Genomic DNA, 26,529 nt, shown 5'->3' with positions numbered 1-26,529 from the left:
AAGATCAGCTGGAATCTTATTAAAAAAACAATGCAGGCATGTGGGTTGAATGACTTGCTATTGCTTCTATTTATTTTGTTTTTATGTTCATACGTTTTCACTTTCTGGATTGGCAACATCCTGAAAACAGGCAAGGCTAAACAGCAATGTAATAAAAAAAACTGCAGATGATGGTTTAAATCATGACCACTGGATGACCACCGGGTGGCTCCGCGTTGGCAGCGTCGCCAACAGCCTGTCTGTCCTTTCATCTTTTATTTGCTATTTTTAGTGTGTTTTAAAAGTTTGTGTTAATGTTCTCTGGTTTGTTTTATGTGGGGGGATGGTAAAACCTTATTTCAATCTCTTACCTTGTCGGGAGCTCCAAAAACGCACGAAGTTCGACAAACCCCAACCTGGGGTCCGATCGCTCAGCGTGGGGAACTGACATCCCCCGAAGCAGGAGCTTGATCGCCCTGACACTGAGGGCCCGCCACCGCCTACGGGAGTCAAGATTGTTCCCTCAACGGAAGGTTCGAAGCCCCCGACCACGGGAGAACAAAGAAGGGAAGAGATTGAACTTTTTTTCGCCTTCCATCACAGTGAGGAATGTGGAGGAGTCACTGTGGTGGATGTTTATGTTAAAATGTATTTTGTGTGTTCTGTTGCTTTTTATTAGTATGACCCTATGGCAAAACAAATTCCTCGTATGTTGCAAAATATACTTGGCTAATAATGTAAGTATGAGTATGAGTATGAAATCAAAGGTAAACACAAACTGTTGGAGTAAGTAACTCAGCAGATCAAGCAGAATCTCTGGAGAAAATAGATAGGTGATATTTTGGGTTTGGACTCTTCTTCAGACTGATTGGAGTAGGGAGAGTGGGGGAAAACTGCAAGCAAAGAAGAAACAACACAAATCGGGCCGGCAACAGATTACTTCAGGCAACAAGGTTCCCTAATAGGCTGACTGTTGGTTAGAGGCAAGTGTGAGCTCAAGAGGGATGTATAATTACGAACTGTAGAAGGGAAAGTGGAAGGAGGTGTTTGTAGAAGTTACTGAAAATAGTAAGATTAAACGAGAACTTACCAGTTTGAAGTTTGATCTTGATTTTATGAGGAGTTACGATGAGCGATTACGTGAAGAAGAAGGCCGTCCAGGCACATGCCCTTCAATCTTCGAAGCAGCGGTGTGAAATCACAGACAACAGTAATTGAACTAACATAGTAAGATTTAGAAATGATTAGAACTACCAGATGACCTTGATAATATGAGGGAGGGAGCGGTGGGCACGTAATCGCTCATCGTAACTCCTCATAAAATCAAGATCAAACTTCAAACTGGTAAGTTCTCGTTTAATCTTACTATTTTACTTCGGAGTCATGTGAGTGACTACATGAAGATTTCAAAGCTCTGTGATTTAATGCCGTGGGAAACCGAATCCACACAATCACGACTGCCTCAGTTTACCACAGATAAAGGTAAACATTAATAATTCAATCAGACATGACATAGATTTAAAACATGCTGATGCTAATAAATGAACAAATTATAATAATAGTAACCCCTCTCATCCGGGGGGGGGTCTATAAAATAGAACCTAAAAAAGCATTGGCAAATACCCCTGGTCTGGCAATGGGTTAAAATAAAATGTTTGGAAAACTCGTTCGTTAGACCATCCTGCAGTCGGCAGGATGTGATCCAGAGGACCGTACATAACCCTTGCTGCTGTAGTAGTAACAGCCCTGATGGAGTGAGATTAGAAATTAGTATCTACTCCTGTATAAACTAGAACCCCGTTATAACCACCTGGAAGTGGTCTGAACTGATACCTTCTTAAGAGGTTTTTAGTAACTAACTACATGGTTGTATGAAAGCCCCTAAGGCTCTAGGTGATCTTGACGTAATGTTGTAAACGTGTGACCACACATAACCGAAGGTGTATGGGGTATGCCATGAGAACTAGTTTGAGACCTGCCCTGGGCTGCTTAACTGATCGTAAACATGAAATATTATATTATTAGCAGGTATAACCATCCTGTCCAGTCACAATTTATGCAATGACTGGACCCGTTGCGCTGGGAACAGCGCCAAGGGAATACTACCTTGTGAGAGCCGAGCCAAAGATAGGGATATAGCTGGAGCCCCTTGAAGAAGTAGTGTTAACACAATGTCAATATCCCATACTTCCGTGTACTTGGGTCTGGGAGAACTTGTGTAAAGATATCCTAATAAACTGGAATCAGAGGGTGAGACCCTACAGAGCTGGGTCCCGCTCACGACAGGAAATATGATGAGAAAGCACGTTGGGCACAGTTAATGGGACTATAACTTTATTTATTGTCAAGTGCCCATTGAAAATGAACTCTATGACGTCAGTGTCCTTGCCTTATAATATGTAACATGGCGTTTGAACAAAAACGCTTCCCATCTCCTGAAGAGGAAATGTACTGCTTTATTGGTGCTATCCTTGCATTCTGCTGTGAGAGCACACACATGGATCGGTCTGACACCCCGAGCCACAGGGGCTGTCTTCTCAGATTCTGCAAGGCAATCAAATGGGATCTTGCTGTATTTATTGCAAGACCCGACTGATGAGGCAAAATGGAGCAACAACATGAGAGAACATTCCTCCTCCGTGTAGCGAGAATGTATCTCTCGCCACTGTCTTGCCACATGTCTTACAACCTGTGAATGAGCCTGGATGCAAACATATCAATATTCGGTGTTCCATTGAGCCATAATCTCATAAAATAATTAGTGATCCAACATCCATTCTGTGTAGTCATTAATTTACGTGATGATACACCAACGCCAAATAAGGTTGGGTAAATTATGACAGGATACTTTGGCTTGATTGCACCCATGTGACCAGCATATGTTACCACTACAGTGTATCAACCTGGAACTGAGCATGCATATCCGCACAATAACCCTTTAACCCATAGTATGCACCTAGTGTCTATGGGTATTTGATACCAATAACTGAAGAATTGGTAATTCATGCAAATCCCATTCGTCTCCGTAACTGGAGTTGGCATTCGTAATTTCCCATCTAGAGCACGAGCATCGGTTTGTAATAACTGAAGATTTATTGACCAAAACTACTGGAGCAATGCTGAATATTGTTTGTCCACCATTGTGACTTTGGTGGCTTCAGCTGGTAAAAGCATAGATCTGTTACCAAATTACACAGCCGAAACACAGCTGCTATATATTGCCAATTACACTTGATGAATAGAAGACTGCTTCAAAACAAGGTTGTTACAGGCTTCTATTGATTCCAATCTCTTGCCCTAGGGCGTAGTCACAGATAATAAATAGTTAACGGTAATACCGAATAACCAATAACTGCAGTTGATATCAACTTAAATTTAACTGGAGGAACCTCAATTTCTCAAATATAGTTGCGGCTGAAACAGTTGATTTTAGCAAAACACAGAGTTTAGAATATCATCCAGATAAACCATAACAAGTGATTTTTGAGCTCTGAGCAGTCCCAGCACCGGTTTAGTAATTTGGTAGATGGCCTGGGAGCTGAAATAGCCCATTTGCAACACATAACTGGTATCATTGCCCCATCCAGAAAATAAATCCAAATGTCTCCTGGGATCCCTGTGAATGGGACCTGAATTATATTCAACTTTGAAATTGATGCATGCCATAAAGATCCTAAGGAAATCAGTTTGTTAGACAGTAACAAAGTTCCATATACTGAAGAATCTATGTTGCACATGGTAGTTAAATCAATTTTAAACCGGCATCCTCCATTATTCATAATGAACAGGCCACGCCTGCCATAAATTTGTGCCTGCCTTGAGTTGACAACTCTGGCCAGCTTCCCGAGCCCGTCTCGAAAGGTGATCCTGGCCATAATACTGAGCCTGCCTCGAAAGACAACTCTGGCCATAATACTGGGCCTGCCTAGAAAGGCTACTCCGGCCATCATTCTGAGCCTGCCTCGGAAGACAACTCTGGCCAATTTCCGAGCTTGTCTCGGAAGACGACCCTGGCCGTAATACTGAACCTGCCTCGAAAGACAACTATGGCCATATTTCCGAATTTGTTCCAGAAGAAATCATGGGCAAAATACTGAGCCTGCCTCGAAAGACACCAATTCCAATCCAAGCTTGGTACCCTAGCATACTGTGCAATAATAACCCAGTCTCATGTTATCCTTTCCATTTGTACAAAAATTTTTGTAAATATTACCAACTTGTAATAAGTGTTTGGCACGGACTTGAAGGGCCGAGATGGCCTGTTTTCTGTTCTGTAATTGCTATATGGTTATATGGTAAATGGTCCACTACCCCATGTTTCGGAAGAACCAGACCCACCTACCTTCATGGTTATCTTTGGTCTGTGGTAAGCCCAAACGGCCCTGATGTGGGTTCTATTCCCTTCCTTGATTGGAGAGGAGGAATGGTTGTGTATGTGGATTCCATATTTTCTGAGACCAGCTTGGACCTTGGCCTAAAAAGCCTTTGCCCAGCTATCAAGCTGCCACCTGTTTCAGTGAACTGCTACTGCCGATGAGGCGTGGGGTGTGTTGTTGCCGATACGATGAATCTTTGTTCGTCGTTGGTACCTTGATCAGTCCTCCACCTTACTTCCTCATCCAGGTATATCTGTTAGATAAGTCTTACCTGAAGAGATTCGGTGGCTGGTTTCATTTCCTCTAATGTCACCCCTGATAGCGCTGTTCACTGCCGGCATTTGTAGCGTGTGGGGAAACTCTCCTGTGGGAGATATATCGTGGCTACCCTCCACAGGAAAACTCTGAAACAGAGAATCCTGCAAAACATAACCTGAAAATTAGTTTAAAAACTTACCTTGAGGTTTAAACTTACCGCTGGCAGGAGCAGCGCCCTGCCAGTCCGACGTAGCGCAATGCGGTAGACGTAATGACGCGCATGCGCCTGGACGGCCTTCTTCTTCATTTAGTCACTCACATGACTCCGAAGTAAAATTGGAGAATTCAGTGTTCAATCTGCTGAGATGTAAGCTACCCAAGTGAAATATGAGTACTTCATTCATTTCACCACCTACTTCCATCCGGCACTCATATACACCTGGACCATTTCCGAAATTTCCCTACCATTTCTAGACCTCACTATCTACATCGCAGGTGATAGACTACTGACCGACATCTACTATAAGCCCACTGACTCCCATGGCTATCTGGACTACACTTTTTCCCACCCTGCTTCCCTGTAAGGACTCCACCCCCTACTCCCAATTCCTTCGTCTACGCCGCATCTGCACCCAGGATGAAGTGTTCCAAACCAGGGCATCGAAGATGTCCTCATTCTTCAGGGAACGGGGGTTTCCCTCTTCTACTATAGATGAGGCTCTCACCAGGGCCTCTTCTATACCCTGTAACTCTCTCACTACCCATCCCCCCACTTGTAACAAGGCCAGAGTCCCCCTTGTCCTCACCTTCCACCCTACCAGCCGTCACATCCAACAAATAATTCTCCACCATTTTCGCCACCTCCAACGGGATCCCACCACTGGCCACATCTTCCCATCTCCTCCCCTGTCTGCTCTCCACAGAGACCGCTCCCTCCGTAACTCCCGGGTCAATTCGTCCCTTCACACCCAAACCACCCCCTCCCCTGGCGCTTTCCCTAGAAACAGCAGGAAATGCTACACTAGTCGCATTACCTCCCCTCTTGACTCCATTCAAGGACTCAAGCAGTCTTTCCAGGTGCGGCAGAGGTTCATCTGCTCCTCCTCCATCCTCATTTATTGCATCCGCTGCTTTAGGTGTCAGCAGCTCTATATCGGTGAGACCAAGCGTAGGCTTGGTGATCGTTTCGCCCAACACCTTTGCTCGGTTCGCAGTAACCAACCTGATCTCCCAGTGGCTCAGCACTTCAACTCCCCCTCCCATTCCGAATCTGACCTTTCTGTTCTGGGCCTCCTCCATGGCCCTGGGCACCTCATATTTCGCTTGGGCAGTTTATACCCCAGCGGTATGAACATTGACTTCTCCAATTTCAGGTAGTTCCTGCGTTCTCCTCCCCTTCCCAGCTCTTCCTCAGCCCACTGTTTCCGCCTCTTCATTTCTTCTTCTTGCCCCCCATCCTCACATCAGTCTGAAGATGGGTCTCGACCCGAAATGTCGCTTATTTCCTTCGCCCCATAGATGCTGCCTCACCCGCTGAGTTTCTCCAGCATTTTTTTTTCTACCAGTGAAATATGAGGTGCTGTTCCTCCAATGTATGTGTGGCCTCACACTCTGGCAATGGAGGAGGCTCAGGACAGAAAGTTCAGTATGGGAATGGGAAGGGATGTTAAAGTGGTCAGTAACCAGGATATCCAGCAGGCCTTGGCGGACCAAGCGCAAGTGTTCAGCGAAATGGTCACTTAGTCTACACTTCGTCTCATCGATGTACAGAGGCACAATGGATGCAGTAGGTGAGTTAGAGGAGGTGCATGTGTACCTGGAAGGTCTGCTGCGTCCCTGGATGTAGGGGAGGAAGATATAAGAGCAGGTGTTACACCTCCTGTAGTTGTAGGGGAAGGAACCTGGAGAGGGGGTGGTTTGAGTGGGAAGGGATGAGTGAACCAATGAATTGCAGAGGGAATGGTCTATGTGGAAGGCAGAAAGGGGTGGAGATGAGAAGGTGTGATTAATGCTGGGATCACATTGGAGGTTTCAGTAATATCTGAGGATACATGTTGAACGCGGAGACTGATGGGGTGAAAGGTGAGGACCAGGGGAACTCCTTTCTTGTTGCGTCTGGGGAATGGGAGCGAGAGCAGAACCAAGGGACACAGAGGAGACGTGTACAATAGTTAGACATTTAAGCAAGAGGAGGATAGGGAGGAGAAAAATGCTCCTCAATAAGTTTGTAAAAAACCTTGAACCGAAGACCCACCATCACAAACATTGCTACACCTTTCAAGGAATAACTAGTGAGAAACGTGTGGATAATTACCTCACAAAACTGAACAATGTTGCATCAAAATATAAGTTCAGAGATATGGGAGAGGTGAATGATGATGCATAACCAATTCATTTGGGCATCCACAAAGACGTCTGGAAGTCTCTTAGCGGAAGGGCTGAGTTGACCCTCCGAGTTGCCATTGACATAGCACAAGGGCATGAAGTTACAAATTCCGGAAGTGGCGGCGCTGTGAAACGGCTGCGGCTCGCCTGCAGTCTGTCTGTTTTTACTTTTTTGTGTTGTTTTTTTGTCTAGTTCAGTTAAATTTTTGGTTATTAGGTGGTGTTATGTTTGGGGGGGGGGGGGGGGGGGTGAAACAGGGCTTTCTGTCTCTCCCTTCGGGGGAATGCGACTTTTTTGTCGTATCCCCCTTCTCTTCCCCCGCCTGAGCTGAGGCCTAATGGCGGAGCTGGCGGCCTCCAACCTGCGACCGACCTCGAGGCTCCGGAGGTAGAGCCAGCCAGGCTGGCCGTCTTCGAGCTGCGGCAACGTTCGGGCAGTGGCACGACTCGGCACTCCGGTGAGGGCGGACGGCACGGGGCTGAGACACTCCCGTGTGAGCGGCGTGGCTACCGGCTGGAAGGTGCTCCCGTGAGGGCGGCCTGGGTCCCGGCTGGAAGGTGCTCCCGTGTGGGCGGACCGGATCCCGGCTGGAAGGTGCTCCCGTGTGGGCGGACTGGCACCCGGCTGGAAGGTGCTCCCATGGGGGAAGCCCGGTGCGGGGCGGAGACGGTGCTCCGGTGGCTGAGGCAGCGTTCTGGCGGCAGCGACCTGAATCTGGGGCTCGGCCGCGGGCCAGTGGACGACATCATCGGGAGCTCGCAAGTCACAGGCTGGTGCTTGGTTTCCGGAGCTCCCGTGGCTCCGGAAAACAGGCACCAGCCTGTGACCTGCGAGCCCCAGATTCAGGTCGCTGCTGCCAGAACGCCGCCCAGATTGTTTACAGCTGCTAATGCAGGCATATAAATAAGGCAACTAGGAACTATCACGATGACTTGCACACATAACAAGAAGCAAGCTAACTGTACCTTCTTCATGACTAATGCTGGCGGCCTAGCAATCCTGGGATTGCATGCCCACCAGGACTTAAAATTCATATTCCATCACTGCGAGATCACTGACATATCCCATCTACTCACTGAACTGAGTAGAGTTACCAGGAAACAATATTGAAATATCAAGATCGGCAAAGAGTTATCTACGCTCACTATTACAGTCAAGATGGCGGATGTGCAGGAGTGGGCGCCGTCTGTGTATGGCAGCCTGCCCGCAGTCCCTCTCTTCACCTTTTTTTTATTTTAAGTCCTGTCCAAAATGTTAGTGGATGTCTTTTATGTGGTGGGTGGGGGTGGGGAAGGGGGAAACTTTAATTCTTAGTCACCTACCTGGTCGGAGAGGCAGCACCCCTCCGAGCTGCTTCTTCGCCCCGTCCTCGTGGCCTACCATCGAGATTGGAGCGGCGTTTCCTGTCGGGACCGGCCGGGACTACAGCTTCGGCGGCGGCACAGAGCACGGACACCATCACGGAGCGGAGCCACGGAGCGGGCGATGCCTTACCGGGTCACCATGCGGTAAGCTCTGGGGCGCTGTGTCTGCTGGATTGGAGCGCCGCGGAGCCTAGGATCGAGTTCGCCGGGGTCGGAGCTCCAACCGGCGCGGCCTGAGGTCTACGAGTGCCCCAGTCTCCGGGGAGGAGGCAGCCACTCCAGACTTTCCCAGCCGCTTGAGGAATTGTTTCACCCGACGCTGGAGTTCCATCTTCACAGCAAGAGGGCCCTGAAAATTATCGGACTGGCTGCAAGGCAACAAATGGGCCCAGACCTCGGGTGTTTCAGAGGAAGAGGACTTGACTTTCTGGTGCCTTTCCCCACAGTGGAAATTTTTGATTCTGCTGTGGGGGGACGTTTGTGTTGAACTCAATAATGTGTTGTGTCCATTTTCTTTATTTTTTTAACCTTTTTCTATGGTTTGTATGGAAACTTATTATTTAATTTATGTAAAGCACTTTGGTGTCAATGCGAGTTGACTTAAAACGTGCTATATAAAACTTACTTACTTACTTACTTACTTACTTACTTACTTACTTACTTACTTACTTACTTACTTACTTACTTACTTACTTACTTACTTACTTACTTACTTACTTACTTACTTACTTACTTACTTACTTACTACTTACTTACTTACTTACTTACTTACTTACTTACTTACTTACTTACTTACTTACTTACTTACTTACTTACTTACTTACTTACTTACTTACTTACTTACTTACTTACTTACTTACTTACTTACTTACTTACTTACTTACTTACTTACTTACTTACTTACTTACTTACTTACTTACTTACTTACTTACTTACTTACTTACTTACTTACTTACTTACTTACTTACTTACTTACTTACTTACTTACTTACTTACTTACTTACTTACTTACTTACTTACTTACTTACTTACTTACTTACTTACTTACTTACTTACTTACTTACTTACTTACTTACTTACTTACTTACTTACTTACTTACTTACTTACTTACTTACTTACTTACTTACTTACTTACTTACTTACTTACTTACTTACTTACTTACTTACTTACTTACTTACTTACTTACTTACTTACTTACTTACTTACTTACTTACTTACTTACTTACTTACTTACTTACTTACTTACTTACTTACTTACTTACTTACTTACTTACTTACTTACTTACTTACTTACTTACTTACTTACTTACTTACTTACTTACTTACTTACTTACTTACTTACTTACTTACTTACTTACTTACTTACTTACTTACTCTCTATTACTTTTCCTTCACTGGCATTAGTTAGTTATCCTGGAACACTCTCCCTAAGAGAATTGCGGATATACCTACACCTCAAGGACTGCGGCAGTTCAAGAAAGCTGTTCACCACCATCTTCTCAACTAAATGTTGGTTCAGCCTGCAAAGCTCACATCACCTAAATTATATGTAAAAACCCCTTATTTTTAAGTACTGATCCTTATTTCTACGTTCACACGAGAAAACATCTCATCAAATTGCATATTTCTAAAATGTGAGTGCTGCAGTGGAGAGGTGATCGATCTAGACTAATACCCCTGAATGTTTTGTTTTAAATCTTTCCACCACAAGTAAGAGATTTTTTTTTGGCAAATTGTAACCTAGATAAACACCAGAAGATGAATGACCACTGAAAGAGGCTGCAAGAACAGGGTGAAAGGGATGAGAATAGTAAGATTAAACGAGAACTCCTCATAAAATAAAGATCAAACTTCAAGCTGGTAAGTTCTCGTTTAATCTTACTATTTTACTTCGGAGTCACGTGAGTGACTACGTGAAGGTTTTAAAGCTTCTGTGATTTCAGGCCGTAGATTTATCTCTGGCGTTTCACTGCATTTGATTGACTCTATATGAGTGAAAGACAGTCAATAACATGCAACCATAACATTTATGTAATCAGTAAATGTTTTTTATTTATCGTAAACATTTTGTGTCCCCTTTTTAATCACTGGGGAACATTTAATACTGAATCCAAAACAGTACCACCAAATACACCAGGGTCTGCAATCTCTTTGTGGTAATACTTGTAAAACATCCTTTCATTTGCCCATCCTGCAGCCGCGAGGATATGGTCTATTGGAACATCCAAATCCTTGGCCGCCGATGTTGCCGCCGCCCTGGTGGAATGAGATTTAAATTTCTCAGTATCAATTCCTGCATCCATTAGCACCTGCTTCAGCCATTTGGAAATTGTTTGTATTGACACTTTCTTGTGTGGTTTTTTGTGGCTGATAAATAATGCGGATTCTACACCTCTTAGATCCTTGGTGGCCTCAATGTAGTATTTTAAATGTGTCACTACACATAGTCTTGGATCTGAAGGATATGCTGTAAAGACGAATTTACACCCCGTGACTGCTGGTCTGCTCTGTTTTAGTAAGTCATAGACATAGAATGTAATTTCCTCTGTGGTCATTCCCATTCTGTCTATCCGTAGTTTGTGTAATGTCTGTACTCTGTGCTGAAACTAATGCCATTAACATGACTACCTTCATGGTAATTTTGTCCAAAGACAAATTTGAGATGGGACTCCAATCCCGAAGTAACATGAGCACATCCCTCACCTTCCAGATTTCCGTATATCTAGGTCTGGGAGGTTTAGCATTGAAGATACTCTTCAAGTATCTACAGACCAAGGGGTGTGATCCTAGAACCTGGTGTTCCGATGCTCTCCATAGAGAGGGCACCCCTAGCAGTGTTAATCGCACTATAACTTAAATTTACATCAAAATGTAATGTTGACAGAAATTCTAACACATCTGAAGTGTCTGCATTTTGGTATGAAATGTTTTGTCTTGAGCAAAATTCCTCCCATTTCGTAATGTAAGAAATATACTGCTTCTGGGTACTATCCCTCCAGGCTCCTGCAATTACATCCATAGTGCAATTTTGATAGTCGTCTTCCGAGATATGGCCTTTTTAGAATCTGCAAATCAACAAATCAAGACGATCATGTAAAGGATGAAAATCACCAGTTACAGGGTGCACGAGTAGGCTTTCTTCTCTTGAGATATGCATTAGAGGTTCTGTCACCATATTTAACTAGTGGATACCATGGTTGTGTAGGCCAATCTGGGACAACCAATAATCCTGAAGCATTATCTTGTTTGACCTTTTGTTGACACCTACTAATGACAAAAGGGAGGAAATGCATATAACAATGTTCCACGAGAATGCATCCACCGCTGTTGCACCTGGATCTGGTTCCCATGAAACATATTGAGGTAATTGATGGTTCAGTCTGGATGCAAACAGGTCAATTTCTGGCTTTCCAAATTTTTGAACAATGTTGTTGAAAATGTCACGATTTAACATCCATTCTGTATTGTCATTGAATTTTCGTGACCTACTGTCTGCAATTATATTAAATTTACCAGGTAGGTAAATTGCCGAAAGCCAAATGTTTCTAGTAATGCACCAGTGCCAGATAATATTTGCCAATCTGTCACAAGCTTCTGACTTGATTCCACCCATATGATTGACATATGCTACTGCTGTAGTATTGTCAATCTGAACCTGCACATGCAGATTTTGCACCTTAGCGCAAAGAGCTTTGAGCCCATGAAATGTACTTAGTAATTCTAGATAGTTAATGCCATGTGCCTCGAGCAAAGGTTCTTCTTCCGCATTCCATCTACCTCCACAGCTTGAAATGGTATCAGCAGCTCCCCAACCTAGTGCACTTGCATCGGTCTGCAGAATGATAGCTGGTGACTCAACCAGCTGTAAAAACAAGAAACATTCTTAATCCACCATTGTATATCATCAATTGCTGTTTTTTGTAGTTGCATGGGCCTATCAAAGTGTCCCGAATGTATTTTTAATGATTGGACCTTTGCTCGCTGCAGCTGCTGGTAATGCAGTGGACCAAGCAATTAGTTTGTCAAGTAGGCTTGCCACTTGCCTAATTGATGGTTGATGATCTGAAATTAGTTTGTTACAACCCTCAATTAGCTGCAGCTTTGTGTCCTTGGGTAACGGCACTTACATGTGCTCTGAATTAATAGTGATACCCAAGTAGTCAATTGTTTTGTTTGGTGACAGTCTAGATTTATCTGTATGTATAAGAAATCCCAGATTTTGAAATGTTAGTTTGACTTCTAACACTGATGCTTTTGTTGTAGCTTCAGTGTCTCCCACAATTAAAATGTCATCCAGATAAGCCATTACCAAATGGCCTTGGGCTAAACAATGCTAAAATTGGTTTTAGCAATTTTGTAAACAACCTTGGAGCTGAGGTTTATGCATTAGGCAATGCTTTGAATTGCCACAATTGATTAGTCCAGTTAAATTTCAAATATCTGCAGTCATTCACATGCACAGCCACCAAATAATATGCATCTTGGAGATCTATGCTTGCCATAAAGCATTCTGTTGAAATTAAATGCAAAGCATTAACATGGTGAAACATGGTTGCAGGAGGGCTGTGATTGGAAACTAAATATTCCAGGATTTTGTTGCTTCAGGTGTGATAGAATTGGAGGGGCAAGAGGTGGAGGTGTTGCATTGCTTATCAGGAAAGACATTACAGCAGTGCTTTGGCAGGATAGATTAGAGGGCTTGTCTAGGGAGGCTATTTGGGTGGAACTGAGAAATGGGAAAGGGGTAGCAAAACTTATAGGGGTGTATTATAGACCGCCAAATGGGGAGCGAGAATTGGAAGAGCAAATATGTAAGGAGATTGCAGATATTAGTAGTAAGCACAAGGTAGTGATTGTGGGAGATTTCAATTTTCCACACATAGACTGGGAAACACATTCTGTAAATGGGCTGGATGGGTTGGAGTTTGTAAAATGTGTGCAGGATAGTTTTTTGCAGCAATACATAGAAGTACCTACTAGAGAAGGGGCGGTGCTGGACCTCCTGTTAGGAAATGAGACGGGTCAGGTGGCAGAGGGAACAGTTCGGGACCAGTGATCACAATACCATTGGTTTCAATATAATTATGGAGAGGGTCAGAACTGGACCTAGGGTTGAGATTTTTGAATGGAGAAAGGCTAACTTTGAGGAGATGCGAAAGGATTTAAAAGGAGTAAATTGGGACAGTTTGTTTTATGGGAAAGATGTGGAAGAGAAATGGAGGACATTTAAAGGTGAAATTTTAAGAGTACAGAATCTTTATGTCCCTGTTCGGTTGAAATGAAATAGTAAAAATTGGAAAGAGCCATGGTTTTCAAGGGAAATTGGACACTTGGTTCGGAAAAAGAGAGAGATCTATAATAATTATAGGCAGCATGGAGTAAATGAGGTGCTTGAGGAGTATAAAGAATGTAAAAAGAATCTTAAGAAAGAAATTAGAAAAGCTAAAAAAAGATATGAGGTTGCTTTGGCAAGTAAGGTGAAAGTAAATCCAAAGGGTTTCTACAGCTATATTAATAGCAAAAGGATAACGAGGGATAAAATTGGTCCATTAGAGAGTCAGAGTGGACAGCTATCTGCAGAGCCAAAAGAGATGGGGGAGACATTGAACAATTTCTTTTCTTCGGTATTCACCAAGGAGAAGGATATTGAATTATGTGAGGTAAGGGAAACAAGTAGAGTAGCTATGGAAACTATGAGATTCAAAGAAGAGGAAGTACTGACACTTTTGAGAAATATAAAAGTGGATAAGTCTCCAGGTCCGGACAGGATATTCCCTAGGACATTGAGGGAAGTTAGTGTAGAAATAGCAAGGGCTATGACAGAAATATTTCAAATGTCATTAGAAACGGGAATAGTACCGGAGGATTGTCGTACTGCGCATGTTGTTCCATTGTTTAAAAAGGGGTCTAAAAGTAAACCTAGCAATTATAGACCTGTTAGTTTGACATCAGTGGTGGGCAAACTAATGGAAAGGATACTTAGAGATAATATATATAAGCATCTGGATAAACAGGGTCTGATTAGGAACAGTCAACATGGATTTGTGCCTGGAAGGTCATGTTTGACTAATCTTCTTGAATTTTTTGAAGAGGTTACTCAGGAAATTGATGAGGTTAAAGCAGCGGATGTTGTATATATGGACTTCAGTAAGGCCTTTGACAAGGTTCCTCACGGAAGGTTGGTTAAGAAGGTTCAATGGTTGGGTATTAATGGTGGAGTAGCAAGATGGATTCAACAGTGGCTGAATGGGAGATGCCAGAGACTAATGTGGATGGTTGTTTGTCAGTTGGAGGCCAGTGACTAGTGGGGTGCCACAGGGATCTGTGTTGGGTCCACTGTTGTTTGTCATGTACATCAATGATCTGGATGATGGTGTGGTAAATTGGATTAGTAAGTATGCAGATGATGCTAAGAAAGGTGGGGTTGTGGATAATGAAGTAGATTTTCAAAGTCTACAGAGAGATTTATGCCAGTTGGAAGAGTGGGCTGAAAGATGGCAGATGGAGTTTAATGCTGATAAATGTGAGGTGCTACATCTTGGCAGGACAAATCAAAATAGGACGTACATGGTAAATGGTAGGGAATTGAAGAATGCAGGTGAACAGAGGGATCTGGGAATAACTGCACAGTTCCCTGAAAGTGGAATCTCATGCAGATAGGGTGGTAAAGAAAGCTTTTGGTGTGCTGGCCTTTATAAATCAGAGCATTGAGTATAGAAGTTGGGATGTAATGTTAAAATTGTACAAGGCATTGGTGAGGCCAATTCTGAAGTATGGTGTACAATTTTGGTCGCCTAATTATAGGAAGGATGTCAACAAAATAGAGCGAGTACAGAGGAGATTTACTAGAATGTTGCCTGGGTTTCAGCAACTAAGTTGCAGAGAAAGGTTGAACAAGTTAGGGCTTTATTCTTTGGAGCGCAGAAGGTTAAGGGGGGACTTGATAGAGGTCTTTAAAATGATGAGAGGGATAGACAGAGTTGACATGAATAAGCTTTTCCCACTGAGAGTAGGGAAGATTCAAACAAGGGGACATGACTTGAGAATTAAGGGACAGAAGTTTAGGGGTAACATGAGGGGGAACTCCTTTACTCAGAGAGTGGTGGCTGTGTGGAATGAGCTACCAGTGAAGGTGGTGGAGAAAGGTTCATTTTTATCATTTAGAAATAAATTGGATAGTTATATGGACGGGAAAGGAATGGAGGGTTATGGTCTGAGCGCAGGTATTCAGATTCAGATTCAGATTCAATTTTAATTGTCATTGTCAGTGTACAGTACAGAGACAACGAAATGCATTTAGCATCTCCCTTGAAGAGCGACATAGCAAACGATTTGAATAAAAAAAATAATAAGTGTCCGGGGGGGGGGGGGGGGGGGGGGGGGGGGTGGTGATTGGCAGTCATCGAGGTACGTTGTTTTAGTAGAGTAACAGCCGCCGGAAAGAAGCTGTTCCTCGACCTGCTGGTTCGGCAACGGAGAGACCTGTAGCGCCTCCCGGATGGTAGGAGGGTAAACAGTCCATGGTTGGGGTGAGAGCAGTCCTTGGCGATGCTGAGCACCCTCCGCAGACAGCGCTTGCTTTGGACAGACTCAATGGAAGGGAGCGTGGAACCGGTGATGCGTTGGGCAATTTTCACCACCCTCTGCAATGCCTTCCGGTCGGAGACAGAGCGGTTGCCATACCATACTGTGATGCAGTTGGTAAGGATGCTCTCGATGGTGCAGCGGTAGAAGTTCACCAGGATCTGAGGAGACAGATGGACCTTCTTCAGTCTCCTCAGGAAGAAGAGACGCTGATGAGCCTTCTTGATCAGAGTAGAGGTATTGTGGGTCCAAGAGAGGTCATCGGAGATGTTGACTCCCAGGAACCTGAAGCTAGAAACACTCATAGGTATATGGGACTAGGGGAGAATACGTGTTCGACATGGACTAGAAGGGTCGAGATGGCCTGTTTCCGTGCTGTAATTGTTATATGGTTATTAGTAAATGTCTCCATTTTGAACTGTTTATATTGTACAAAAGGGTTGAGACTTGTTAAATCTAGAATAATTCTACAGCCATCCATCCTTTTTTTGGTCTAGAAAAAATACTAGATATAAATTGGTGGTTTTGATACTGTTTTTTCAATAACCCCTTTTTTACTCAAAATGTCAAGTACTACTTGAATGATTCTATTCTTTTCTTTAGAGAAATAATTTATTCGTCTCGGAATATGTTTAGTAGGGGGATTCTCATTTTGGTAGAATTCAATTTTAAACCCCATTATACTGCACAATATAAATGCGTCAGATGTTATTTTCCGCCATTGTTTGAGAAAGAATTGTAACCTTCCCCCAACTTGCGAAAATGAAACACCTGATATGTTTCTTTCAGACCTTTTGTACCTTGCCCCTTGTGGGAATGCCATGTCCTCCACGTCCTGGGGTTGTGCGCGAATAGCGAGTATACGGGTACGAGCGGCTTGTCCCTTCACCAGCTCCAGCGACCCTTCGGTATGGATATTGCCTTCGAACTGTTCTGCCAAACATTGGTGGTTTTATCATACTCATGGTTTTTGCCTCTTCATTCGGGACTTTCAGCTTTTTGGCTAGATCTTCTCCAAAGAGTAAGTTCGGCAATTGTATATCCGATGGTTTACAGAGTCCTGCAAACTTAGGATGTATGTTAGGTCTTATCGCACTTTTGCGAATACAGTTTATTTGAAAGTGTGCATTACACATCATCCCCATAACATCCTGTTGTGACGTTGTTACATTTCCTTCTTCCAGGTCTCTGGCAAACGGCGTAATGCTTGACCCCATTAATCTTAGTACCCGCTGTAACCTCATTTCTTGTGCGCGTACTGCGGTGCCCAGATAACCCCATATTTCACTGTTTAGTGCTGGGACTGCTAGCAGTGCGCAATTCTGCGGGATTTCGTATTTATTCACAATCTCATCCATCGTTGGTTCTTCCAAAAGATGGGAAAGCAGGTAATTTATACTTTCTGCTATATCCTCTAGCAGAGGTTGTCCCTTGTGTCTGGGACTATAAAATTATGGGGCCAGACCTGGTACTTTGCGCTGTATTGTCGGGCTCTGGTCTTCATATGATTCATTGTCAGAATCTTCTGGATATTCCTCCTCATAATGGGGTTAACCTGGCATCTCTTCTTCAGATGTTTCATGCGCTGGCTCTCTGATAGGCCTACGCTTAGTAAACCCTTTTTTGGGTATAGCAGGCTCTTCCATAGAACCATAATCTGGCAGCCCTTTTTTGGATGCTGCTTCATACGCTGGCTCTCCAGACAATGTCTGTATTGTCTTTCAGACATTTCTGTTGCTGACTCTCTGCTATGCCACCATACATATTCTTCTTCATCAGGCATTTCAGGCGCTGGCTCACTTGTAGGCCAACGTTTCCCAGGACCTCTAATGGGTGTTCCATACGCTGGCTCTCCTGTAGGCCCGCGGTAACTTTGCTCCTTGCGGAGTTCGCCTTTATATATCATTTTCCCCATGAGGAATTGCAATTGTCTGACATGACCTCCGATTCCGACTCATCCACTGGCCTGTTTCTTTTCTTTTTGGCCTGACACCCTGCGGGTGTTTCAACGGGGCTTTTTTCTCCCGTTTTAGAAGTCGCTGGTTTTTCTACAGCCGACTTTTTTACAGGGCGCCCGCTACTCTCAGACATTCTGTCCTCTTGAGTTCTTACTGCGGTGCGCTTCCCTCTACTTTTTCCACTTTTCTCCATAATAGACTTGCCTGATTTGCAGCACACAATCTCCTCGGCAGAAAAATGGCCTGAAGTGAAAGTAAAACTACTTACCTTCAGATTTTCTTTCACTCACCGCTTGGAGGGCTCTGTTCCTCCTAATTCCTCAGCGTCTGATGATATGACGCACGTGCGCCTGGACGGGTCTTCTTCACGTAGTCACTCACGTGACTTCGAAGTAAAATTTTATATGTAAGATATATCTGTAAATCTTCAATATTCAGACAATGACGAAGAGAACTACTCTGATAAATAATTTCTCCACAAGCAAAATTAAATGGGTTCACTGATTATGCTTAAATAATGGAAAATATCTTTATTTCACAAATATCTAAAATAATGTAAAAAGGATGTAAGAAAAGAGCGCATTCAGCTACCACGCTCACACATCTTATCTAATTATATTACTAAAAGTCTCATCTTGACCACTTCCTGTTGCACTGCATATTGATTTTAGAAAAAATGCTGCCACTTACGGCTGTGATTTTTTGGCCATCTTACTCAGAGTTCCCCTCTGCTGTTCAGGACAAGAGGATTTTTCCCATTGATGAAAAATAAAAGACTTATTAATGTTTAAAACATTTTGAGATTCTCTCTCCTGAAGGCCACGGCCCTTCTGGAGGGACTATAAAACCCCGGAAGTGTGAAGTTGCCGCAGTTCTCTGCAAGATGGGGGAGCGAGTGGTCGGAATTCTCAGTCTGAGCTATGAATAACACTGAACACATGTCTACTAAACTGTAGGTGGTTTTGCTGACCTGTCAGTGCCCCTTAATGTGGTTTTCAAAATGTAGTTTGAAAATGCAAAAGTGTTTTTTGGTTTGAGAATTCAAAAGTTGCCTTGCCTAATTGAAAAGCTGGTTTGAGAATGCTAAAGTTGCCTTGCCTAATTGAAAAGCTGGTTTGAAAATGCTAAAGTTGCCTTGCCTAATTGAAAAGTTGGTTTGAGAATGCTAAAGTTACCTTGCCTAATTGAAAAGCTGGTTTGAAAATGCTAAAGTTGCCTTGCGTAATTTAAAAGTTGGTTGGAGAATGCTAAAGTTGCCTTGCCTAATTGAAAAGTTGGTTGGAGAATGCTAAAGTTGCCTTGCCTGATTGAAAAGTTGGTTTGAGAATGCTAAAGTTGCCTTGCCTAATTGAAAAGTTGGTTTGAGAATGCAGAAGTTGCCTTGCCTAATTGAAAAGTTAATTTGAGAATGCCTTGCCTAATTGAAAAGTTGGTTTGAAAATGCCTTGCCTAATTGAAAAGTTGGTTTGAGAATGTTAAAGTTGCCTTGCCGTCTATATAATTAAAAGTCTAATCTTGACCACTTCCTGGTTGCGCTGTATATTGATTTTAGGAAAAACGTTATCACGTATGGCTGTGATTTCTGGCCATCTTACTCAGAGCCCCCCTCCGCTCCTTAGGTGCCGAGGATTTTTCCCATCGATAAACAATAAAAGAGTTATTAGTGTTTAAAAAATGTTGAGATTCTCTCTCCTGTCAATCACACCATGAAGGTCATGCCCCTTCTGGTGAGAGGGACTATAAAACCTGGAAATGTGGGTGGCTCAGTCTCTGCAAGTAGGGGGAGGGAGAGGTCATGACTCTCTGTCTTTAGTCGCCTTGCACCCTGCTTGAAATGGTATGAAACTGCATTTGAATTTGGTGGCCTTGCACCCTGCTTCAAATGGTAGGAAACTGCACATGAATTTGGTGGCCTTGCACCCTGCTTGCAGTGGCATTTCAAGGAATAGCCGTGAGTCAACTGCCAGCCCACCAGCCTTGAGTGAGTGAACTGCCAGCACACCAGGCTTGAGTGACTGAGCCGCAAGCCCAAGAATCCTTTCGGTCCACAATGTCCGTACTAGCCCTCTGGAGACCAGTCCCTTCAGCCCACGCTCCAGAACCCCCCTCGTCCCCCCACTGGTGAATTATTGCGTTGGGGGACCAGCCCTCCCGGGTGAAGCTGGGACCGAACGTGTCCTACTTAGTCTAGTACTATTACTAAAACTCTCATCTTGACCACTTCCGGTCTGCGTTGTAATTAAATTTGCGTAAAACCAATCCCCCATGACGCTACGATTTTACACCACCTTACTCACCATTCTCCTCTGCAGCAAGTCAAATAAGTTTGGTTCAGATCGGTGAAATATTAGAAAAGTTATTGGTCTGTTGTTCAGGACAGCGACGCCCCTACCGGCAACCGCTATCGGGGGCAGTGCTCTGTGTTCTGCGAGCAGGGTCTGTGTTCTGCGAGCTGGGGCTGTGCTCTGTATTCTGCAAGCGCGGGTCCACACCATCCCACCTCACCCCATCCCACATACACCCCATCCCACATACACCCCATCCCACATACCCTCCCTCCCTGACACCTCCTCCTACACCTTCCCCCTACCATACCCCCACCATCCCCCGCCCTACCCCCCACCATCCCCCGCCCTACCCCCACCATCCCTACTACACCCCCCATCCCTCCCTACCAACACCATTCCTCCTCCTTACCCCCACCATCCCCCCTACCCCCACCATCACTCCCCCTACTCCCCCCACCCTGACAGGTCCCGCCTGAAGCCGTCCCCGTCCCCCGGCTACAGAACGCTCCCGCCGTTGCGTTGGGGGAACAGGTGAGTGGTGGAATATTGCGTTGGGAGACCAGACCTCCCGTGTGACTGCAACCCAACGGGTCCCACTTAGTCTCGTAACTATTAAAACTATTATCTTGGATGTGTGTGTGTGTAATCATCATCTGCTCCGAAAAATGAAGCCCTTGCGGTAAAATTTTTACATATTTCAAATAAATTAGAAAATAATCGAGCTGATGATGTCACAATGGGTCTGCTCGTGTGGCCTGCTGCTCACTGTTTTCCACGCACAGTCTGCTGCGCACTGTTTTCCACGCGCTGTGAGTTACCCCATTCCCCCCCCCCCCCCCCCCCCCCGACTCGCAATCATCCCCCCCGCACCCTTACCCCATCTCCCCCCCTTCGCTCCCGCCTTTCCCCCCCCTCCCCTCCCTCCCCACCCCCCTTTCCCCCATCTCCCCCTCCCCCCCTTCCCGCCCTTACCCCATCCCATCTCCCCCCTTCCTCCCTCCTCTCCCCCCTTTACCCCCTCCCCCCCCCCCCCTACCCCCCCCCCCCCCTCCCCCTACCCCCCTTCCTCCCCTCCCCCTACCCCCCTTCCCCCTTCCCCTTCCCCCTACCCCCCCTCCCCCCTCCCCCTCCCTCTCCCCCTCCCCCTCTCCCCCCCTCTCTCTCCTCTCCTTCTCCCCCTCTCCCTCTCTCTCCCTTCCCTTCTCTCCCCTCTCTCTCTCTCTCTCTCTCTCTCTCTCTCTCTCTCTCTGCACCTCTCTCACCTCTTTTTATCTCTCTCTCTCTCCACCCCTCTCTCTCCCCCCCCCCTCTCTCTGCCCCTCTCTCTCTGCCCCTCTGTCTCTGCCCTTCCCTCTCTCTCTCGTCCCCTCTCTCTCTGTCTCTGCCCCTCTCTCTCTGTCTCTGCACCCTCTCTCTGTCCTTGCCCCTTTCCCTCTCTCTGCCCCTTTCTCTCTGCACTTCCCTCTCTGTCTCTGCACCTCTCTGTCTGTCTCTGCACCCTCTCTCTCTAACCCCCCCCTCTCCCTCTCCCCCACCACCCCCTCCCACTCTAGATGCGCCTGTGAGTTGGGGGCAATGCGTCAGTGGATAGGGCGGGGATATGGTAAAAGGAGCCAATGAATAATATTAATATAATATCAAGGGGGCTGGTTAATGTGTGCGTGAAGGGCTGGTTAGTGTGTGTGTGGTGCCGCAGGCCTCTCTCCCCCCCTCCTCGCAACCGCGCATTGATGGGACGGGACCCAACAGGTCCCACTTGGTCTAGTTCTTTATATTAGTTTCTTTTCATTTCTTTCAACAGGAGGAAAGTTTAGATTTCTCTCACATAACTGAAATGGACATGGGAAACAGTCTCACATCTGTTGCAGAGCATTCACCAGAATCTATTGGAGAAATAGTTCAGGAGGAAGATAAAGCCAAAGAAGAAGAATGATCAATAATGTAGGTGTTTATCACCTTTTTAGCTGCACCGATGTATTAAGTTTGAAGAATATCTGGATGTTTAAGAGCATCTTATGATACCCCTGTTGGAGAAGGGACATTTTATCTTTGGCATACAAAGAACTTTTGTTCAAATTTGTTTTTGGGGGGGGGGGAATTTAGAAAAGGATGCAGTTACTGTCCATCCCTAATTGCTACTGATCAGCGTCACCTGCTAGACCTTGTCGGGACATTTAAGAGTTAGCCAATTGCTATACACGTGGAGTTAAATTATCGAACATAATGGGTATGGCAGATTTCCTCCCCTGTAGGACATTAGTGAATGAGATGGGGTTTAATGACAGTTTAGTAGTATTGTGTTCATCAATAACAAATTGACTGAGTTTGTAGAACAGTGTCTAATTTAAAGGCAATAGATTTGGGTTATCTCATAGTTTATATATAATGGTACAAATCAACCAAAATATGAGGCAATGTAAAATTTTTAAGTAAGAAAAATTTTGATCGTTTTTTTCCCTCATTCTGTTTTGATTTACTTCCAAATTTCTGTTACTTCAAGGAAATGTTAGCTGAACATGTTATGTCATCCCCATCATGCAACGATGCATTCTGTTTTGATTTATATCAGCTTTATTTTTCATCACATCCCTTTTTCTTCTATTGTAGGCTCTGAACCATATTTATTGATATCTGACCCCCCCCAAATGTTTTTTTTAGAAAGATAATGGAAATGGTTTTATTCATCAAAAGGCCAACTATTGCATACTATTAAACCAACTAATAAGTGGATCACTCCACCGGGTTAACTTTTAAATCCTTTTTTTTAACGTTTATTTGGGATTTCTTGGATACCATTTCATAGATTAGTGAATATTAGTGATATCATCAGGATGGTTAGGTGGAGGAGCTATAGAGCTCTATAAAGAATCAAGCCATCAATGTTTATGAAAGTACTGTAAATGATTAGTGATCGCATTGTTTCATTGATTTACATTGACTCATCTAATTTGCAGCATTTGGGTTACTTTGTGTTCAATGAAACAAGAGATACCATGAAGACATAAGGGGTTGAGGAAAAGGATAGAAAGACTGTATGATTCACAATATCACGATTATCACCATTATTCATTTTCTAGGAAATGCACTTTAGTGACAATAGCTTTGAAACTAGCTTCAGGGAAAAGTCCTGGGAAGTTTATTCCTTACATGGTAAGGCATCACGTATATTCCAAGGTCTGTAATATAAACTGAATTAAGTAACACATTTCAGAAATAGATGTTTACAAAAAAAAAACAATATCCACTTCCTCTGGAAATATTGCTTCCTGCAGTCCTCTGTGCCAAGCAACCAAGCAGACACTTACATACCCCATTCTCTCTGATGTACTGCTTTTGAACACTTCACTCACATCTGAAACATACAAACTTTTTTTTAATGATCTTAAACTCCTTAATAATGTTTATCCCCTCCCACCATGTTTTCAGCCCTACATTTCTGAAAAATCAAACTCTTTAAGTCCATCTTACATAAAAATGTGTTCTTATCGCATGTTCTATGTGCACCCTTTCTCAAGCACCTTAAATGTTGGACCAGAATTAGACTCAATATTCTCACATCGTACAGCTCAGTTTGCTAGTTAACCAATATTATCTTAAACTAACCAAAAAAAAGCTTGTAATTATTCATCAGGGCTGAATTTTAAAGGGAAATATGAATTCTGTACCCCACATTACTGGAAAATATTAATAAGAATCTTGGAAATGACATACGGAAACCGATTTATATTCATGTTCACTGTTTGATTGTAACCATCAAATTATATTCTATAATACTGTTACTATATAATAAAATCATTATTTTTCCAATTATTTGTTAATAGAGTTGTTACTGTTTGTGGGAATGGAAATAAAAATATATCGGACCGAGACTGAAGGTTTTGATTCAGCTATTTTTGGCTGTTTCAGAGCAACAATGAAAGTCAAGGTGAAGAACCTCATGTAAAAGTAAATCTAGATCAATATGGTCTGGACAGAAATGTTCAGACTCAAAGCCCTAGAGTGACACCCACTGGCACAAGAATATTGCTTTGTGGCTGAAGGCAGGGGCGGATCTATTTTGAAACTAATGAAGCTTAAGCTTCAGGGCCCCTAATCTCGGAGGCGCCCCAGAAGCTACTTTAGTTCAGATATTCTTCCGATTTAAATCGGAATTCCAATTTTTTTTTTTTTTCCTAGAAATGAATCTGATTTTTCACCTCGACTAAACCCCTCGCCTCGACTAAACTTCACCTCACACTTAAATCTCAACTCACTAAACCTCGCCTCGACTAAACTTCCCACCTCACGCCTCCCCTGGTTGGAGCCGTTCCGTTCACGTGAGGCGCCGCCAATGGCCCGGGGGGGCTATAAATAGCGGGAACGGAAGAGAGGCGGTGATTAGTCGAGGCACGAATTATTTATTTGAGGTGGAGTTTAATCATGAGGTGGGAGGTTTAGTTAAGTTGAGGTGGGGTTAAGGTGTGAGGTTTATTTGAGGGGCGAGGTACGGTTTAGTCGAGCAAGGTTTAGATGTGAGGAGAAGTTTGGTAGTGAGATATCGTCGAGGTGAGGGGTTTAGTGAAGCGAGAGGTTTAGTCGAGGTGTAGGTGTGTAGGTGAGGAGAAGTGAGCATAGGTGAGGTGAGGTGAAGTGGGTGTCTGAGCTCAAGAAGGGAGACCGAGGTGCTGCTGAAGGAGATGAGAGACCACTGCTTCTGTGGAAGAGAATTCCACAAATTCACAACTGTGTGAAATTGTTTTTCTCATTTCAGTGCTTGGCGAAGAGACATTTCAGGTAACATTTTTTGTAAAGATTTTGTTAGCTGGATAAGGCCATTTGTTGAAACATATAAGATTATTAAGGGCTTGGACACACTAGAGGCAGGAAACATATTGCCAATCTTGGGAGAGCCCAGAACCAGGGGCCACAGTTTAAGAATAAGGGGTAGGCCTTTTAGAATGGAGATGAGGAAACCCTTTTTCACACCGAGAGTTGTGAGTAGACAATAGGTGCTGGAGTAGGCCATTCGGCCCTTCAAGCCAGCACCGCCATTCAATGTGATCTTGGCTGATTATCCACAATCAGTACCCTGTTCCTGCCTTCTCCCAATATCCCCTGACTCCGCTATCTTCAAGAGTGGATTGGCATTGGAGGCCAATTCTCTGGAGGCTTTCAAGAGAGAGTTAGATAGAGCTCTTAAAGATAGCAGAGTCAAGGGATATGGGGAGAAGGCAGGAATGGGGTACTGATTGTGGATGATCATCCATGATCATAGTGAATGGCGGTGCTGGCTTGAAGGGCCGAATGGCCTACTGCTGCACCTATTGTCTGTTTCATGAAATATATATCTTTTGGGGGTTATTTTACTGCTTATGTGTTAGAAAAATTCTAAGCTTCTGTTATGTAAACTACCAGCAGAAAGCTTGAGAATCACTAATTTTATTGAAAATGCAGGAGCTTCAGGGTGTTTCCCCCTGAACCCCTACCGGGGCGCTGCCCCTGGAACCCGCCGGGGGCGTAGCCAGCCTGTCATGGAACAACCCCATTGAAGAAGATAAAAGTGGTTACCTAGACCTCGTTGCTGGTTGTGAAGGGGCCCCCATAACAGTTCAAACTTCAGGGCCCCAAAAATGTAAGTCTGCCACTGGCTGAAGGATACATTCTGGTATCTGTTTCAGCTACTTCATACTTCCAGTTTATGTTGGGGCCTGCTCTAATAGAGTCATACAGCATGTGAACAGGCTCTTCAGCCTGACTCATCCATGCCAACTGAGATCCCTTTCTGTGTCAATCCCATTTTCCTGAATTTGGCCCTCATCCCTCTAAGCCTTTCCTAACCATGTACCTGTCCAAATATCTTTTAAACATTGTTATTGTATTCGCCTCTACCATCTATGGCAGTTTGTTTCATATACCCACCACTGTCCGTGTGAAAATCCTACCCCTCATGTCCTCTTTAAATCTTCCCCTCTCATCTGAAACCTATGTCCACTAGATCTAGACAACCTATCTCTGCCTGTCTTCATTTTATAAATCTTTATGATGCCTCCTGAGCAACAGTGAGAATAATTCTAGCCTATTCAATTTCTCCTTGTACCTCCATACTATGCCAAATCCTGATGAATCTCTTTTATACTCTTTCTGATGCTACAGCATCCTTTCAATAGTGTGTGCACACAATATTCTGAATATGGTCTAACCGATGTATTGCACAGCTTCAACTCTTCTACTGAATATCCCTACCAATGAAGGAAGGCAAGCAAGCTAAATGCCTTCTTCACTGCCCTATCTACCTGTGTCAGGGAGCTATGAACTTGCATCCCAAGATCACTCTGTTCATCAACATATATACAAG

The 26,529-nt window shown here is 44.1% G+C and overlaps 1 protein-coding gene across 3 annotated transcripts in view; it reads left to right on the top strand.

Annotated features, from left to right (window-relative positions):
- The window catches only part of LOC129698918 (putative malate dehydrogenase 1B), an 85,608-nt gene extending 62,836 nt beyond the window's left edge, over positions 1 to 22,772 (top strand). For all 3 annotated transcript variants that reach the window (XM_055638357.1, XM_055638354.1, XM_055638353.1), the window contains one exon: positions 21,997 to 22,772. In XM_055638357.1, coding sequence (XP_055494332.1) covers positions 21,997 to 22,128 — 132 coding nt within the window. In that variant the 3' untranslated portion in view covers positions 22,129 to 22,772. The remainder of the gene's footprint in view (positions 1 to 21,996) is intronic.
- The last annotated feature ends 3,757 nt before the right edge of the window (positions 22,773 to 26,529 follow it).

This window comes from Leucoraja erinacea, chromosome 7, assembly GCF_028641065.1.
Source record: "Leucoraja erinacea ecotype New England chromosome 7, Leri_hhj_1, whole genome shotgun sequence".
In the NCBI taxonomy this organism is placed as follows: Eukaryota; Metazoa; Chordata; class Chondrichthyes; order Rajiformes; family Rajidae; genus Leucoraja; species Leucoraja erinaceus.
Note: the sequence above shows the minus strand (reverse complement) of the source record. Positions and strands in the feature narration are given on the sequence as shown.